Source organism: Xenopus tropicalis, chromosome 3, assembly GCF_000004195.4.
Source record: "Xenopus tropicalis strain Nigerian chromosome 3, UCB_Xtro_10.0, whole genome shotgun sequence".
Classification (NCBI taxonomy): domain Eukaryota; kingdom Metazoa; phylum Chordata; class Amphibia; order Anura; family Pipidae; genus Xenopus; species Xenopus tropicalis.
The window spans coordinates 57641635-57661538 of record NC_030679.2 but is presented as its reverse complement, the minus strand read 5'-3'; the positions used below and the strand labels follow the sequence as shown (position 1 = coordinate 57661538).

At 37.3% G+C, this 19904-nt stretch overlaps 1 protein-coding gene and 1 long non-coding RNA gene across 2 annotated transcripts in view; both read left to right on the top strand.

Annotated features, from left to right (window-relative positions):
- The window catches only part of msrb3 (methionine sulfoxide reductase B3), an 85656-nt gene that overhangs the window by 33329 nt on the left and 32423 nt on the right, over positions 1 to 19904 (top strand). Inside the window, exons 4-5 of the mRNA XM_031898205.1 lie at positions 11127 to 11235; positions 16884 to 16961. Coding sequence (XP_031754065.1) covers positions 11127 to 11235; positions 16884 to 16961 — 187 coding nt within the window. The remainder of the gene's footprint in view (positions 1 to 11126; positions 11236 to 16883; positions 16962 to 19904) is intronic.
- On the top strand, positions 6196 to 9871 carry LOC116409736. Its single transcript, XR_004221974.1, has 2 exons — positions 6196 to 9365; positions 9439 to 9871. It is a non-coding gene; the product is annotated as an uncharacterized LOC116409736 (long non-coding RNA).

The window sequence follows — 19904 nt, the reverse complement described above, 5'->3', positions numbered from 1 at the left end:
GCAGTATATTTCTAAAATGGATAGTACTGGTCAAGTAATTGTTGTCAATATGTGCCTACAAATGAATATGCTCAAGCATTAAAATGAAATAATCTCATTTTGTTTGCTTCTAAAGCATACATTTATAATTACAGAGAAGAAACAAAGAATTTCTGTTTTACATGTTTTCTTGACCATGGCACTGATCCAAGCACAGTCTTGTACGCTTGAATAATTACTTTGTAAAGCCAAGGTTACCTGATAAATTCTGGTACATTCTCCAGATAAAAACATATGTTATTAAAGGCTCTAGGGCTAAATTTGTTTTATAATCAGAAAAACCTGGAGTTTACTTTCATGGGAGGATTTGGTTAACCAAAAAACACCTTAAAAATGAAAACAAAACTTAGGGAGTAATTCAGTATCCTTCAAAGTACCTGGTCCGCCAGCAATTGCCTGAAAACCCATTCAATAAAGACTTGTTTTTTGACTATTGAAGTGTGATTGGCTGCTCTAGAGCATATTAAATTACTCCCTTGAAGTTTGATACCTAAAGAAAAAAACAGCTATGCATTTGAAACTACATATGGAATTTATTCTTGTTAAAAAGTGTATATTATTACATTGAAAACATTTTTTCAAACTTTTTTTTATTAATGTTGATTAATTAAAAAACATTTGCTGTTAAATTTATGTTAGGGGAAGAAACATAATATCATTTTATAATGATGTTTACCCAATGCTTACTGTATGATTAGAGATGCCTACTTAGCATTAGAATGTAATTTTGCCCCACTATAACTTGAATGACTTCTATTAAATGGACTGTTTGCTGGTTCCACTGACAGATTTTTCTATATGGGCCAGGGGGATTCCAAAAAATAAACATCCTATAACTTTACAGAAGAATGACTGAAGCACTGATTGGATGCTCCATTAAGAAACTACATTTTTAGACTTCTCTATTGTCTGTGGTCAATTTGTTTGGTCGGGGAGCATAGACCAGTTTTGTGTGGTTTCCTCAAATGAGAAGCTGTGATTACCTCCTTCAAGATTTGTCAGATCTGCCTGGTCACCTGTTTTCCATAGACTCATTAGCCATAAGTTGTAATTAGTTTGCTTGATTTGGCCACCAGCATGGTAGAACAGCATGGTTGATCAGATTGTTTGGCTCCAGGACCAGGCATTGTGGTCCTTTTCCTAAATGGACTCTTAACCTGCCCAACAGATATCTGGCCAAGTCATAGCCAGATAATTGACTGGGCAGGCCATTGTTTGGGCCTATGCATAGTCCAGTAATTGACCATGATCGGACTCATGCTGGAATGGAGTGAAGAGTCAGCAGTTAAAACTGAAACACCTTACATCTTCTGGTTTGGGTTGGACACTCATTATATATAAATATATATATAGTAGAAAAAGAAAAGGGTAACTCTGTGCAGAGATACTATTTTATTTTCCTTCCTTTTTCTATTGTGTAGATATATATATATAGAGAGAGAATATCTGATTCAGAAAACCAATACCTAGAAATCTCTGAATTACAAGACAGCCATATCCCATATTAAAGGAACAGTAACACCAAAAAATGAAAGTGTATACAAGTAACTAAAATATAATGTGCTGCTGCCCTGCACTGGTAAAAGTTGTGTGTTTACTTCAGAAAGTCTACTATAATTTATATAAATAAGCTGCTATGTAGCCATGGAGGAAGCCATTCAAAGGAGAAAAGGCACAGGCACGTAGCAGATAACAGATTAAACACTATTGTATTCTACAGAACTTATCTGTTATCTGCTATGTAACCTGTGCCTTTTCTCCTTTTTTCCAGCTTGAATGGCTGCCCCCGTGGCTACACAGCAGCTTATTATATAAATTATAGTAGTGTTACTGTAGCAAACACACAAGTTTTACCAGTGCAGGGCAACAGTGCATTATATTCTTATTACTTTAAAGCTCTTTCATTTTTTGGTGTTACTGTTCCTTTAAGGAAATAATTCAAATTTTTAAAGAAACTATTTGCTTTCTCAGTACAGGTTTGGGATCCCTTATCCGGAAACCCATTATCCAGAAAGCTCCGAATTACGGAATGCCCATTTCCCATAGACTCTATTTTAATCAAATAATTTAGAATTTTAAAACTGATTTCCTTTTTCTTTGTAGTAATAAAACAGTACCTTGTAATTGATCCCAACTAAGATATACATAATCCTTATTGGATGCAAAACAATCCCATAGGGTTTAATTAATGTTTTATTGATTCTTTAGTAGACTTAAGGTATGGAGATCCAAATTATGGAAAGACCCCTTATCCGGAATGCCCTTGGTCCCGAGCATTCTGGATAACGGATCCTATACCTGTAATAATAAAACAGTATTTTAATATGATGTTAACCACTCTGCATAAATCTGTATTGTTTTCAAAAACATTCTATTGGATTTATTTAGGGAGGCATATCCTAAAACTCAATTTTGATGCCGAAAACTAAAAATTTGTCACAGAAAAAAAACCTGTGACTTTGCCGTGATTGATTATGCGACTTTTCCATGACTGTCAAGTTGCGGTTTTTGCAACTTTTCCGTGCCTTTTCTTTTTCTCTGTAATAATAAAACAGTACCTTATACTTGATCCCAACTAAGATATAATTAATCCGTATTGAAGCCAAAACAATTCTATTGGGTTTATTTAACATTTAAATATTTTTTTTAGCAGACATAAGGTAGGAGATCCTAATGGAAATGACCCCTTATCCGGAAAACCCCAGGTCCCGAGCATTCTGGATAACGGGTCCCATACGTGTACTTTGCAAAAGTATTAAGCTCTAGGCCATATTTTTTATAGCATCATAGCACAGGCTTAGTTTTTTTTATGTCACATAGTAGAAAAATACAAAAACTGAAATATGCTGTTCTAATAGTTCTTGATATAGTTGATATACTAATAGTTGATATACTATCAGTAAAATAAAGTGGTAGTAGCATTATGCTGTGGGGATTTTTTTTATCACCAGCAGGGCCTGGTCATTTTGTAAAAAGATTTAATTCTGATTCTTGGGAAAAAGTTAATCTTTCAGCAGGGAAATAATTCCAAACACAAGGCCAAATTAATACAGAGTGTATAAAGAACAAAAATGCTAATATGCTGTAATTGCCCTGTTCTTATTTTTCGTTTCCACCTGGCCAGCAAATCACCAGCTAATTACAAATTTACTACTAATATACTTTCCCTGTCTTGCCCTTCCTCCTTGCATGGCTTTTCCCCCCACCTGTGTGTTTATGCTCTCCATCCAGCCCACCACATCCTGTTTCCATTTCTTATTTCAGTGACAACCCTGCCTCTGATATAGTACTGGCTGGTATATAATACTGGCATAGTGGCAACCCTAATCTCAGTGCATCTGAACATTAGTGTTGCTATTTAAAAAATAAGGTGCACTAATGTCATGTAAATTACCAGAATAACCTGAAAAAAATCAGCCAGGAAAAATGGGGCAAAATTACCCCATAAGAGTTTACAATCTTATATGAATTTATTCTAACACAATTCAGAAGAAATGTACAATTTGTATTTTAAAGAGAAGGAAAGTTACAATCACTAAGGTGGATGCCAAAATGTTAGGCACCCCCCAGTGACTGTAATCACTTACTTGATACTTCAACAGAAGTTTACTCTTCAGCAGTCAGTGCTGCACCTCACCTTTTAATAACTAGATTTTATGTCAAACCCCATAGGGCTTAGTTTTAATTTGATGCCAAAGGGAATATTGGATCCCTAAGCTGCAGTGAACCAACTTCCCTCAGAATTCCTTTCGACCAGTGCCACACACAGTTTTTGTATTCTAAATTAATTTATTGTTTAAATGACTATTGTATATAAATAGCTTGGACTGTACCCGGAGAGAGTTTTTTGTACACCTACAGTTAAGGTTAGTGCAACCTCACCCTCTTTTGTGTGTGTTCCCATTCAGTACTTCCATTAACTTTCATTTTGCATTGAATGCAATGTCTTTGTGTTAAGGATAATGAATCATTTGTAAGCAGTATGCACAGCTTCCTTCTGGCTACGGTGGCAGCAGAGCCTGAAATAAAAATAATCAACCTCAACCAAAAGAATGTAAACAAATGTCCAAGAACATATAACAAATAAAAACAGGGCCACTGGGTATATGTTTACTTTTCATGAGACATGTTTAGTCTTCATGTGTGATTTGTTGCTATCGTGACCTTGACATTATGTGTGGTTTTCTTAAATTTTTAGTATAGTTTAATAGATCTAATAGGCTAATTTTTGTTTTTTTTATTGTAATAGTTAGAAATAGAGAAACCTGTCTAAAAAAGTGCTCAGGGGCATGCAAAACAGAAATAATACAAATGCACTCTTTAAGAACATTTTTTTGTTATAGCTTCCTTATATTAAAGGGGATCTCAGCCTAAAAATACTTTTTTGCATAATGAAAGAAAATGTCATTCTAAGCAACTATCCAATATTTATTAATTGGAATGTGCAGGAAACTTGCAGTCAGTTGATGCAATTGTTACCCAAAATGACTCTAACATAAACAAGGAATGGTAGACATTGTAACAATAGAAAATGTCATGAAATGACTTGAGAATTATATACTGTATAACTGTAAATCAAAAACTGAAGCAAACCTCTAAAGGAAATCCTGTTTCATGGCCACAAAATCCCTAAAAGACCTTTAACAAATTTATTGGTAAAGATATATTGGGCCAGATTCAATTCAATGAGAAAAATTTGTCTCTCAGTTCCAGATTCCCCCACAGACTCTCAAGAGATAAACCATGATATAAGGTTTCTCCTGAACCAAATCCAGCATACATTTGTAATGTGTGGTTCACTAGTTGTTACAAAGCAACCCCCAATATTTCTGGTTTATCCATAAATAGATGGCATATCATATATAAGTATGAATATATTCATTTGTTTATAGTGATTATTGAATAAGTAGAAATTCCTAAAAAAAATAATACCAAAGGCAGTAGTTTCAGTTTGGGTGTAGCAGGAATTAAAATATTTCAAATACTTTAGTAAAATAGAAGTAGTCCTACTGGATAGAAATTACATCACTTCACAAAGTATGTCAAAGCAAATGTGAAAGAGCAATGTGTTTATTATTTTGTTTGAGATTTACAATGGGTGAAATATTCTAAATATTGGGGGTTTCAAACTGTTGGTCCTAACATTACATATTGTAAAGGTGTTTTGTTCTGTTGGGGAATTAAGGGTTTAAAGTGAATGATACCCAAGGGTCTTTCTAATGTGCAGAGGCAGCCTTCCTGCATGTCAAACCTTAATCTTCCCTTCATGGACAGAGGATTATGTATAGTGAGAGTTAAGTAGGATGCAGGAATGTGTTATAATGACCAGCACATGCAGGGCGAAGATGGGAGCTGTTCAACTACAGAGAAAAAAGTATGCAGTTCTATAATAGGAGTATCTGTCTATGAATAATATACTCCTCATTCAATGTTGCATGAGTAATGAAAGTCAAGGAGTATTAGTAATAATGGTATTGGGTATGTTATCACTTTTAATAATGGGTGACATTTTTGGACAAAGTGCCTGTTTTGCAGTCTGTTTTGGATAAAGTAGCCATAAATCTGCATACTGTTTGCAGTGCCTTTTTCTGGACTCCTTTAGATGTATTAGAACAGTGCTGTCCAACTGGCGGCCCGCGACCCCCCTCTGTGTGGCCCCCCCACCTGTCTGTCTGCTTTGATGGCTTACCTTTGTGTAAGCTTTAATGGTATCAGTACTGGCCCCTTGCATGGTTAACACCTCAGATTCAGGCTGTAAACCCCCTGTATTGTTTAAAAATGTAATCCCCTGTGTTGTTCACACCTTTTAATCCCTGCATTGTTCACCCCCTGCCATGTTCACACCTCAGGCTCAGACTGTAATCACCCACATTGTTCACCTGTTCACACCTCAGACAGACTGTAGGAGCAGTAGAAACCCACAAATAAACCCTACACACTATAAAATGAACATATACTGTGGTGGTACTGCAATTAAAAAGTTTTTTTTAATATATAGTTATTGTGCAGACTGTAGGTGCAGTGCCAGCATTCTGTCACTGTAGGCTGCCTGTGTGTGCCATACTCTGCCTGCCCTATGCTGCCTGTGTGTGCCATACACTGTGCCAAACAATTTGGAATTATTTCTTAAGGTGACAGCTCCCCTTTAATTAATAAAAACAACACCATAAAAATCATGACAGAATCCCTTTAAGGTTTACATACTATATTTTTGCTGATAACACTATGCTATAGTAAGTTCAATAAGTTCCACTGACCGATGAACAGATTATTTAACTGATTACACTGGAGAACTAGGAAGCAATTTGGCAAATAAGATTCAATGGTGTTAAATGCAAGGGTATTCACTGGTAAAATAAATGTTATTTAAATATTAATGGTAATTTGTTGGAGGCCTCCTTAAAGAAACAGCAACACCAAAAAATTAAATTGTTTCAAGTAATTAAAATATAATTTATTGTTGCCCTGCTCTGGTGTGTTTGCTTCAGAAACACTACTATACTTTATATAAAAAAAGCTGCTGTGTAGTGATGGAGAGAGCTGTTCAAGAGCCATTCAGTTTCATGAAACGTATTTTTTAGTGCTAAAATTTGTGGATTATAATAATTACTCTAAAACACTAAAAATTCCTAATTAGCATAACAAACTGAAAAAATACAAAACTAGGCCATCACAAAGTTGTCTAGGTCATGTAGAAGTCAGTGATAGCTGTTCTAGGTAATCTTTATTTAACTTGAAGTTTTAGAGGTTTTTGTGATTTTTTTAAATTTGTAATCACACAAAAATTTCAAGATTTTTCGGATAATTATGTGCATTTTTTCAAAGGATTTTTTGTTTGTGCATTTTATATTAGGTTGTTTTAATAATAACTTGGCATTTGTGGTTTTAGTGAAAATGAGCTTTTTTTTGTGGTTTCAAAAACCACTAAAACCACTAAATTACTGTTACTATGTTGATAAATGGGCCTCCCAATGTAAGAAAGATATACTTTCACTTTTTTAATTTACTGGCCTTTTACTTGAGAAGGATTTTTTTTTTTGGATTATTGACTGCACAACACTAAGCGGTGTCAGTCATTGCTTGGAAAAGGACATTAATGAGCTGGAAAAAGGACACAGACTTGCATTTCAACTAGGAGGAAAGAATATCAAAGTTTGTGTTATTTTCTCTGGAAAAAAGAAGCTTGCACGGGGACATGATTACTTTTTATAAGTATTCTAGAGGACATAGGTCAGGACAAAGGTCAGGATAGTCATGTATCTATATGTATATGTAAATATATAAATATATAGCGTTAACTTGGAACGCTATTGTCTATTTCAACCCAAATAAAAGGGGACATATAGGGGAAGATTTATTAATCTTTGTCCTTCATGTCTGAGCAACCAATTGCTGGCTTGCTGCCAAATATGAGTGGGTTTTTCACACAAAACTCATGACCTTAACCTGGCAAGCTTAACCGGACTGAATCCGGGATTTGGTGCATCCCTAATTAATACAGCAGTTGAATATTTGAAGCTATTTTGATCTCTTTTATTTTATTGCTTAATGCAGTGGCACAACATTTTTTGGACGCTATTGATCCCCTTGAACTATGTAACTATGTGACTTAATGCTGTTTTTGATTTCAGTATTAAATGAGATAAAGTCAACTAAGCATCATTTATCTCTTTAGAGGCCTACCACCAAGATTCCTAATACTGTGTTACCAACATTATTTATGTAATATATACATTTCCTCTAGTTGCTTACCATACTCTCAAAGGCTTATTAGTTTAAGAACAGAGCACACCTTGAGAATGGAAACTTTGACAACCTTAAATAAGCAATTGGACTTTTTAAAGCACAAACCTCACTTAGAATTAGGAAACAATATATATACTTAAGGTTGAAGAGGAAGGATGTTGGGAAATTTAGATAATTTGGATAGTGACATTTAAATGCTCTAAAGCAAGTAATTTGTAGGGTGTGAGACAGGACAAATTCCAGCAAAAATTTTGAGAATATGATTTTAGGTCTTCTTAAAAATGCATCCACTAAAAAGAGAAAAGTGTTCCTCTGTAAACAGTGTGTACATTTTTTGCATCAGATGATTTAGCAATTGTCAGTTATGGAGTACTTTAGATAAGAAAATGTTTGGTTTATGACTGGTGATTCACAGAGTTGCTTGTTGGGAAAGCATCCTAAGGTCTATGGAATAAACCCAATTGAAGTTTTGGTATTTAGTAATGAACTAATATTTTATACTTATTATTTACTACAGTCAGGTGTTTTTAATTGAGATTTTTTTTCTGCAAATAGTTGAAATGATAAGTCGATGACTAACAATATTTGATTTTTCCCTCTTAAAATGGAGAACATCTTTGTTTAAATGATTTGCAAGCATCTGTGCTCCAAGCTACTTTTATGAACACTCCTTATGACTTAATGTTGAAAAAAAAGCAGAAAAGCTTCAAATGTTAGGAAATTGCAATCCAAAACCATGTAATTTAAACCTGAAGTCACTTCTCTTGAACTAAATGACATACAGATGGTAAGTCCTCTTCTCAAGTCTTTGCAAACACAATTGGCCTTTTTATAGGTGCGCACACATATTAGTAACACTAATATTTTTGTCAATTCTATTTAAAGCTAAAGCACACAGCGCACTTCTACTGATAATTAAAATTCTTGTTTTTTTCAGTATTAATATATTAACTATGTAAAAACACTATGTAAACAAGAATATATTCACATTCACAAAAGAAGTGTATTTAGAAATCACACACTAGGCACAACATTTATTTGAAAACGAATATATGTCTGATATGTGTTATGCCAGTATGACGTGCAATACATATATTGGTGCAAATGGCCAAATATAATGTATGCTCCATCTGTATGTAATATACAGTTTTATTTCCCTCAGCCTGATATGCGCAAATTCTATATTCACATAGGATGTGTATAATTTTATGTCATACCTTAAACTTTAGTGCTTTAAAATATATTTGTAAATGTAATTGCTATTCAAAGCAGCATCTACTGTAGATGGTGAAATCCTTTGAATTTCTTCTTGAAATTCTTTGAAATTTTACATTGGGGAATGTTAATCTTAAATTTTTGCATGCAATATTTACACACACACACACACTCCATTTTTTTGAAACATGTTGCTACCATCGAACTCAAAATGAGCATGTATTTTTCAGAAAACATTAAAATAAGAAGAATAAAATTATTAAGTTTGACATTTGATATGTTGTCTTTGTTTTGTTTGCAGTTACATATAGGGTTTAAATGGCTTGCAAGCATTGCTTTGTCTTTTTATTTACATTTTACACAGTGTCCCAACTTATTTGGAAATTAATATGTGTGCACAATTTTAAGAAATTAGGTGGTATGAATATGTGTGCACAGTTTTCTGAAATTATGCAGCTTCTGATCTAAGGTATATAGGTTGTATAGGCAGATATGCTCTCAGTGCATCTTTCAGTTGGTTTGGTAATGCTAATTGTTACAGCATTGCAACTACAATCTGTTTTTCCTCCCACCTGTGTTTTTCTGATCAGGGTTAAGATATTTCTGTGCTGTAATGTTACATGAACATAGCAGCAGACACAATAAAGTAAAGTAGACTTTCATAAGTATTTAACCATATTCCTGCCTCTGTATGCTAAACTTTAATGTATAATCTTTAGTACATTTTGTTAAGGGGGAACCTACCTTTGCCATATCATTGTTGTAAACCCTGTCTACAAAGCTGGGCAAAATATTCGAATAGATAAGTCCTCTGCGCTCAGCCTTCCAGACTTCATGCATCAAACCCCCAGCAATAGAGCCGCACTCTCAAGAGGCAGGTTGGATTAGTTCAAAATACTTTTATTACAGGGTAAGAAGTTATACTTGTTAGTTGGGCCAGATTTAAACTTTTTGTGTCCCTAGGCCTCCCTTTCGATTGCACCCTCCTGTCGCTTGTACGCTTCACCGCTTGCTCCTCCTCCCCCCAGCTGCCCTCACCCCCTCTCACCGATCAGCTGTAGGTAGATTCTTCCCATCGGCTCCTTTGCCATGATAGGCCCGGGCCTGCCTGGTAGGCTAGTGCAACACAGGGTGGATTCTCAGCCTCTCTATGAAGACAGATAACCTACCCTTATGCTGGCATAAAGCTTCTTATTTGCCTGCACCCGGAAACCATTGCATCAGCCTGGGTGCAGGCACATAAGGCAGATTTTTGCATGGAAATGTGTAAGTATACCTTTCCGCATCAAAATCTGCTCCATGTGTCTGAACCCAGCTTGCAGGCCCAATATTCATCTTATGTGTCACTAGCCTTACAGGCCTGTTTTCCAAGGGAGACAGCTTGGTAAATATATTTCTGAAACTGGGCTTTTCTGTTTAGAGCATTTTATAGAATTAACATAGATGGTTGTAGTATTTTGCATGTAACCTTCACATTACAAGGTAAAAAACCAGGGTAATGAGTCATTTCTATTTCACTAGCTTATAAATTGTGGACCTCATATACCATTGGTGATATGTCATAAGTGTATCCATAGAGGAAGGTTTGTTCTTTATTAAAGGATAAGCAAATGTATAATCACAGGGTGGTGCCTAATGTTTGACACGCCCCACTAATTATAATTTCGTATGTGAAACCCCTGGTGCTCCTGTTTGCTAAAAACTGCACCCACCCAAGATACTTCTGTTGGTGCTTCTTTGGTCGCCTCTTCTGACCCTGGCTTTATGCTTATGTGTAGTAGAGTGGAAAGCCATCTTTTTGCTTTTAAGTTTAACTTTTCACTGTACTGTGCATGCACACCTAGACTAGAACATAGAAAGAAAATGATGGTGGCATGACGCTCCTATATTCGAACCTTGGGCTAATGCAGTTTACACTGGAGCATCTTAGGTAAGCGATTATGATTACTGGGAGGTGCTTAATATTTAGGCACCCACAGCTGTTATACCTTTCTTTCTTCTTGTGGGAAGCTGCAGATAAAATGCATAGGTCCTCTTAAGCTATTTCTTGCATAACCTGTAGATTGGCAAGATTGCAATATATTTTGAATTTACATCAAAATTTTTATCCCTTCATTGTTTTCTAGGCTCACGTAGGGGGAAAAAAAACTACAAAGTTGCCTTTACGCAGCAAGAGTTGAGAGAGAGACTGACTCCTGAGCAATACCATGTTACTCAAGAAAAAGGAACAGAAAGGTAAAAAGAGGGGCCATTTACATGAAACACACAAAGTGTATTACCACTGCATTATACTAATTAAAAATGTGTTTTGTTTTACAAATTGTCACAGTTTTGTTATACCTTCTTCATGCTTGGCTGATCTTAATTGGCAACAAAAAAACCAAAGCAAAGAACCAGGCTAGTGATGGGTGTATTTCATGCATGCTCTGTTCTTAGTCAAGCGGGATAGAAGCTTTATGTAAACCAAAATTATGCCTCAGAGCTCACCCTCTCCTTTTTATTTAAAGAACTGCATGTGCTTTTTAAGTGAGACAAAATACTGGGTTGACCTGACAGGTTTCATTTGTCAAATCAAATTTTTAATCCAGATAAGTAAAGATTAAGCAGTGTCGTTAAAGCATAATAAAGAATCAATGATTGGCCATCACTGCTTGAAACTTTGTGTTAAAGCTTTATTGATGAGTTAGTGGGGAAGTTTTGTTCAGTTTATTGAAACAAAATGTGTTCTCCAGTGCAATGAGGTACATTTAAACAGCATCTTGGAAACACGTTAGGTAGACCTTTTTAGTGTAGTTTTACTAAAAGTTGCTGATAAAGTCTCGGCATCTCTGGTGTAAGTTTTTTTGTTGTCTGAAACAGACAACAGAAAACCTTAAAGGATAAGGAAGCATTTTTATTTTAAAATCTCTAAAAAGAATCTAAACAGCCCCCAAAATGACATACTTCTCCCCGAACGTTGAGTCTGATGTCCTTACTAAGATAGAAGCTGAAGCCTGCAGCCTGTTTGACTCATCAATGGGTAAAAGCCGCATCCACAGTGTGGGCCTGGTTTCAGCATGTACTTTTGCCTATAATTGCCATGTTTGATTTCAGGACGTACATTCCTCCAATCGGTAGACATCCTAGAGCTCATTTAACAATAGTCATTTTGGTCAGCTTAAGGGCAAAGACACATGGAGCTACTTATTAGCAGCTACTTGTCAAAGCTACTAAACACCAGAAAATACCCTGCCATAGACTTAGAATTGCCTCTGCTAAAACACATGTAGAGACAATTATCAGTATTTGATCAGCATTGTCTATTTTTGTAGCTGTGACAAGTAGCTGCTACTAGTAAAGGTGGCCATACACGAGCAGATCCGCTCGCTTGGCGATGTTGCCAAGCGATCGGATCTTCACCCGATATCCCCACCTACGGGTGGGCGATATCGGGGAGAATTTAGGTAAAAAAAAAAATAATCCGATCGTTTGGCCCTGGGGCCAAACGATCGGATTATGTGGGCAGCAATGGGGCAGTCGTTTCGGGGACCGCATCAACGAGCCGATGCGGTCCCCGATCCAACCTGATTTTCTAACCTGCCCGATCGAGATCTGGCCAATTTCAGGCCAGATATCGGTCGGCCAGGCCGCTCTGCTCTCCCCATACACGGGCCGATTAGCTGCCGAATCGGTCCAAGGGACCGATATCGGCAGCTATAGTCGGCCCGTGTATGGGGACCTTAACTCTGTGTGTCTCACAGTAAGGTAGAACAATGACATTTTTGAATGTTTGCCATGAATTACTGCCCGGTGCAAATAGTGTTTATAAATGAGCCCCACTGTAAGATTCACTGGGTCGCTGGAAGTTTCAGCATATTATAGATAAGGATAACTGAACTCAAGATAGGTCAGGTCAAACCAGACTGATACAAAGAACCATGAGTTAGGCTTGGTCAAAAATAGGCAATGGTCAGGGCAGCAGCAAGCAGACAAGGGGGGAGTCAAATCTTCCCCAAAGAAGATCAAAATGATGTGATCAGAATGTTGGTATTTTTTTTGTTTGTTTCCTTAAATCAGTTACTTCAACTGAGCCTGTTGAATGCAGTACTTTTTTGTTGCTATATATATATATATATATATATATATATTTATTTATATATTTATATACACGTAAGTATATATCCATGTAAAAAACAGTTGTTGGGTTTGCAATAATAAATTGTAAATAATGATAAATAAAACCTAGGGTATATTTCAACTTTTAGTTCAATCAAAAAAAAATATTTGAAGATGAAACTCTGTGCTTCTGTGAACATTCAATCAATGAAACTCATACTGCTTGCTGCATGGAAGGCCTGTTTTTAGTTTACTGTACAATGTGTGGAAGTGAAAAGGTTTTGGGTGTTTTTTACTGGAAGGTATCAGAGTAAGCAAAACCATGACCTCAGTGGCTGCTTGCCAAAAAGACTTGATTCTGAAGGTGGTCATTGTAAGCATAGACGTTTTGGCTGGGTGAGAAGGTAGCATAATTTAGTTCCTTTCCACTCTGCTCCAATTTCTTTTTGAAGCACATGTGGAGAAAATATTTATTGGCTCATTTGTGGTTGGAATGTCAAAAATGTTCAATAACTGCCCTCACATGGCTTTAGTCCTTGGCCGCTAGCCCTGTGTCCTTAAAAAAAAAAGTGTTCTCTTTCCAAAAGTGTTTTTAGTGAATAAAGTCTGTCTCAGCTGATTCCAGCACGAACGTTAGCTTGCCAAGGTCTAACCATTTTGTTGTCTAATTTATACCATGGAGCTTGGCAGGAAGCCCTGGCTTACCTCTGATCCAAATGTATTAATGATGTAACTGCTTGTTTCCATTCATGACCTGAAAAGGCTCTTTACCACACATGGGGTCTAACTAAATGGCACTGCTCTCTTCCCTGGATAGCAGACTGTTTGCTGAATGTGAACGACTGGCACTGAAACCCCGCAAATGAGCTGGCCGTGGAACATAACCTCAGCTCTGAAGGGTTGCCATCCAGATTGCATACAAAATGATTTAGTGCATGCCAACAATGAGTGATTAGGTCATTCTTAACAATAAAAGAAAAAGTGATAAAATTGCTCCAGAAACATAAACTGAGATGCTGTAAGTTATTTCCCAGTACACCAAAAAAAATATGCTTGCTTGCTATGACTGAAAGCACCAAAGGTACACACCAGCATTAGACTGTAGCTTCTTGGGAAATTGCATCTTTTTAAAACATTGTTATATGCACATATTATTACTTCCACTGGGGTTTGGGTTTGATTCCAACAAGTGCAAAATCTGTAAAGAGTATTTATATTCTCCTAGTTTGTGTAGGTTTACTCTTAGGGGCACGTTTATTAATCCACGAATCCAAATCCCGAATGGGAAAAATATTGGATCGGAAACGAAAATTGTGCAACTTTTTCGTCGCCATCACAAGTTTTTTTCGTATTTTGCGCGTGTTTTTTGTCGCTGTCACGACTTTATCGTATTTTGCTCAACTTTTTCGTCGCCGTCGTGATTTTTTTCGTATTGAGCAATTGTAAACGGCGGAAAAAGTCGGCAACGAAAAAGTCGCAGAAAATAAACGATAAAGTCGTAACGGCGACAAAAAAATCGCGGGACATACGAAAAAGTCGCAAAAATACAGATCATTACGAAAAAACACGTTCGGACGATTTCGGTCCGTTCGTGCATTAGTAAATCTGCCCCTTAGGGTCTTACTCTTTTCTTCTACACTCCAAAAACATACAGGTACATGTAGTGCTGGGCAGTATGACCAAAAATTTATATCACGGTATTTTTTTTATTATATCGGTATCACGGTATTTGACGGTATTTTTTTTTCCCCATGCATGATTAGGTGACCACCCCCCCCAACCCCAAACACCAACCCCAAACACCCCCCCCAACCCCAAACACCCCCCCCAACCCCAAACACCCCCCAACCCCAAACACCCCCCCATCCAACCCCAAACACCCCCCCATCCAACCCAAAACACCCCCCCATCCCCTTCACATAAATATAACTTACTGGCCAGGCAGCCGCAGGCACCCCCGACAGCTCACAGAGCCTCCTGGCAATTTTTCTTACTATTTCCGGGTTGCGCGCGTGACGTCAGCGCGCACGTAACGTCAGCGCGCACGTAACGTCAGCGTGCACAACCCGGAAATAGTAAGAAAAATTGTCAGGAGGCGCCCACACCGGTATGCCGGTAAGTTAAAAATTTTTATCATTTTTTTTTAAAAAAACGGTGTTCGGTATATACCGGTATACCGCCCAGCACTAGGTACATGTATGTCTGAGGTAAGGAAATAAAATCTAATTTAAATAAAATCTAAAAACCTTATATACATGTAGGCTTCACTGAAGTAGGGCTTGTGGGAATGATTAAAGGGGTTGTTACCTTTAAATTAACTGTTAGCATATTGTAGAGAGCCCTATTCTAAATCAATTTGCAATTGGTCTTCATTTTTTTATTATTTGTGTTTTAAAGAGCAATATTTGCCTGCTGGGGTCAGTCAGAAGATAAGAAAATAAAAAATGAAGACCAGTTGAAAAGCTGCTAAAAACTGGGCATTGATTGTTTTTGCTAAAAATAACGCACTTAAATCTATTATCTGCACTTGGCCATTTCTCTGTGCTATAAATGTTATTATGCAATTAAGGCGACATTGGGTGCAAAATTCTGTGCAGCTGTCATTTTGTGTTCTGTATAGCTCATTTTCACAGCAATCCTTTTGCACACCATGCATATAGAGGAGCAAACTCTTATTGATTATGTGACATTTACACAGCCTGTAGAAATCCATTGCATAACTGGAAAAAGGGGCCTGTAAATATAAGGCACTTTAATGTAAATGTATTTTCTTAGCTTAATGCAGTGGTCCCATAACAGTGAAGCTAGCACAATGGCAGAGGGGATAATTCTGCAGGCCATTTGTAGAAAAATTGGTAACTAATATTAAGAAAGAATGAAAGAATTGGTTGAATGCTACGTGAGACACACAAATTAACATGCATTTTCTGCAAGTTATAAATGGCACATTCCTTTACCAGAACATAGCATATAATTTACAGTTTGGCACATAGGGCATGGATATCCTGCAATTTATAGCATTATAATTGGTGTTTAGTGATGTCATCAGTTATAATCGGTGCTTAATGATGTAATTGTTGTCACATGACTTACTGAAACTTGTGTGTTATAATAAATAACTTACCTCCTGCTTAAAAATGTGAGGATACCTGTACTTTATTCACTATAGCTAAAGTACTGTATAAAAGTGATTCTTGCCTTGTGACTCTCCAGCTAATGCCAAAATACCACAGACTACAGACAAAGTATGGCTTTCAATTTTGGGGGGGTTATTTGCCAGAGTTGCTTACTTGTCTTTCAACATCTATCACGGAAACATAAAAACATACAGAAACAGGATGGAAAACAGGCGGGACCAGATTTGTTGGCAGGCCAAGATCTGGGGGCTGCATGCTGCCCACAGCGCCGGATTTCTAATCTGGGTGCCCCGAGGCCGCCCCTATTCTGCGCCCTCCTCCCCGCGAGCACGCATGCATGACCGTTTAAAGTCCCATACGGAGCAGCTGTGGCGGGGCAGCATTCCGCCCCTTAGTTTGTGCCGCCCTAGGCCCGGGCCTTTGTGGTCCCGGATTAGTGGATTAGTGTTACAGAAATAGCAGCGGGGGGGGGGGGGGGGGGGGGGCTGGACTTACGACTAGGTATGGGATGTTGTGTGAACAGGCTGGGGTGGGTACGGATATTTTGGGGAGTGGGGGGTTCCAGTGGCCTAGGGGAACTCCAGATTTAAGTTTGATACATAGTAAAATAAACTTATTCCACTCAGTAAATATTTCCATGTATTTTTGCAGTGCCTTTGCTGGAGAATACACACACAATACAGCAGATGGGATGTACAAATGTGTGGTCTGCGGAGCTGTTCTTTTTAAGTAAGTAACAAAATAATATTTAATGATAATTTTGATCCCATTGAAAGGTGGCTGTGAGTGCAGTAATGTGGTACTGCAATGCTAGCAGGTTTAAACAAATGAGAACCCTGTATAGTGCTGGGGAATATGTTTTCTTCTCATACTTTCATCTGTAAAATACAGCTAATACTTACGTCATTTTTTACTTTTGGAACAGATGTATTTTTTTTGCCAGCATATATTGTTCATATCTTTCACCATTATTGTGGATGTCATTTCTGCCCTATTTGTGCCATGTACCTTTGTACAAAATACAAATAAATAGGGAAAATAATACAAAAACAGAAGAAACATATATTCACACTGCCTTACAGTTACTGGAGGATGTTGGCATAATGTTGTAAATTTGCAGGATATCACTTCTGCAAAGAGTTAAAGAAAAGGTTAACCAGGTCTACTTTAGGGCCTGAAATTAAAGCTACAGTGTATTATGTCAGTTTTGTTTTAATTTTTCCATGTCTTGGGTCAAGTTTTCACGATACCAGGCCACACTGGGAACCCCCCCCCCCCCCCCCCCCCCCCCCCGCATCGATAGGCTCACTGTGAGTGATTCACAGGAGGCTTGCAAGTATCTTTAATGAATGTCATTTTTTCACAAAACAACTGCAGCAAAATTTGTATTACCAAAACTGTGCTAAACCCTTGTAAATGATCCCTTAAGTATTATAGATAAGCAGTGAACCAGGGTCCCTGGCATCCTTTAATTTTTAATTTGGTGGTGAATGCCCCATGGCTTAGTGAGTTCAAGATGTTGCATGTGCACAAACATGATGACTTTACTAGGTCGCTCCAATCAGTTTTTATTTACAGTTTCTTCAGTACGCTGAAGAAACAAGAGTTTAATTTAAAAACTGCTCTACAAAATTGAGAAATAAACAGAGAACTTCTATTGGCGACAGTCTCAAGGGGGATGCCATGAAAACGTAAAATATACTTGATGAAAGAAAAGCAATAGACTGTACAGTGACATTTTCTGAATTTATTTAATAACCAAATAACTGTGTTGCCCTGGGATGGTGTTAGAAGGTGGGTCCATGAATAAAGGGATACAAACAGCAGTTGTACTACATGAAATGTAACATTTAGGGAGCATGCCCTTTTGTCAACAATGCAGAACAGTGTAGACTAAATCATATATAGGCCAAAAATTGCAAATGCACTCAAATGTAAAATAAAAACTGTTATGGTCCAAATAATGTAAAACTACATTCCAGTGAACATGTAAATAATATTTAAAATGGGAACACATTTCATTGCTAGTACAAATAACTTAAAAGGAATTTCCATAGGCTTTATCAAAGGTCTATGCATTTTACTTACGTTTCTATGTCTTTCTATGCTTAATAATTAGTGGAAGCCTGGAAGGACCACTGCTGGTCTAGGTGAAACAAGGAGCCTTAGGCACCAGCAATCTATGTTAAAAACATTCCAGAACTCTCCTGACATCATTCACTTAGGGGCACATTTACTAACCCACGAACGGGCCGAATGCGTCCGATTGCGTTTTTTTCGTAATGATCGGTAATTTTGCGATTTTTTTCGGCGTCTTTACGATTTTTGCGTAAAAACGCGAGTTTTTCGGCGTCTTTACGATTTTTGCGTAAAAACGCAAGTTTTTCGGCGTCTTTACGATTTTTGTGTAAAAACGCGAGTTTTTCGTAGCCATTACGAAAGTTGCGCAAAGTCGCGATTTTTGCGTTAAAACTTGCACGAAACATCGCGCCTTTTAAGTTTTAAAGCTACGAAAAAGGCGTGACTTTGCGCGCAAGTGTTAACGCTACGAAAAACTCGCGTTTTTACGCAAAAATCGTAAAGACGCCGAAAAAAATCGCAAAAAATACGAAAAAGTCGCAAAATGTTCGTTTCCAATCGGAATTTTTCCAATTCGGATTCGAAATCGGGTCTTAGTAAACCAGCCCCTTAGTCTGCTGCCAATCTGGATTATAATCTGAGTTGCTCTTGTTGGTAAACCCAACATTTTTTTCCTCCAGAGTTTTGGACTTGTCTACTGGCTAGTTCATTTTTGAGGGTACCTTAGAGCCATTGTGAAATTGCTTCCACTCAGTGAATTCCACATTATATTTCTTAAATTCAATGGTATATTCCTCAACTACCTGCCTCGGCCGGTGTAAACTTCAAAAGGCTTTTAGGGTCATCATGCAGAGTGGCCCCAGAAGAGAAAAAAGCCTGTTGTGAGTGGGGATGACAAGAGGAGCTGGAAGACTTTGAGACATTTACAAGATCAAAATAATTAAGGCAGGCAGGAGAGGGTTTAGGAAGGAGGAGATTATGTTAATAGAGGTGGGAATCTGATTGTGTATGGACTCTTCTTTGTTTCTGAAGTGATTAGCAAAGTCTTGAGGAGAGTGTATAAGGTTGAGTGATTCTGTTGATGAAGTGTTCAGAAGGGAATTGAGTATAGCAAACGGGCATCGTGGATTGGACTTGTTATTGTTTGTTAGTACTTCTGCTTGACATATGACAGAGCTGAATTGAGGCATAAGAGTCTGCTTGCATACGGAATTTTCTGAACATATATTCTGCAGGTAGCAGTTATTTCATGCCATGGTTACCATTTTAACTATAAAATATGTATTTTACAACTTTTACAGCATTCCCTGACAACCAGCAACTATTAGTGAATGTTGGAACTTGAAATTCAGTAACACAAACCACAGCCTAGAGATCTTTTACTTTAATATACATATCTTACTGTTTACATGCCTAGGGGGCCATTTACTAACAGTCAGATTTTTTTTTTTTCGATTCAGATTTGTAAGTGTTAAAAGTCAGAGAAAAAAAGTCACACATTTTTTGAGATTTGGTATGGGACAGAACACTAGCTAAAACTAGTTGAGATCACTTAGAAGTGCAGATGTTCCTTGCCTTCCCTAGAAGATCCTT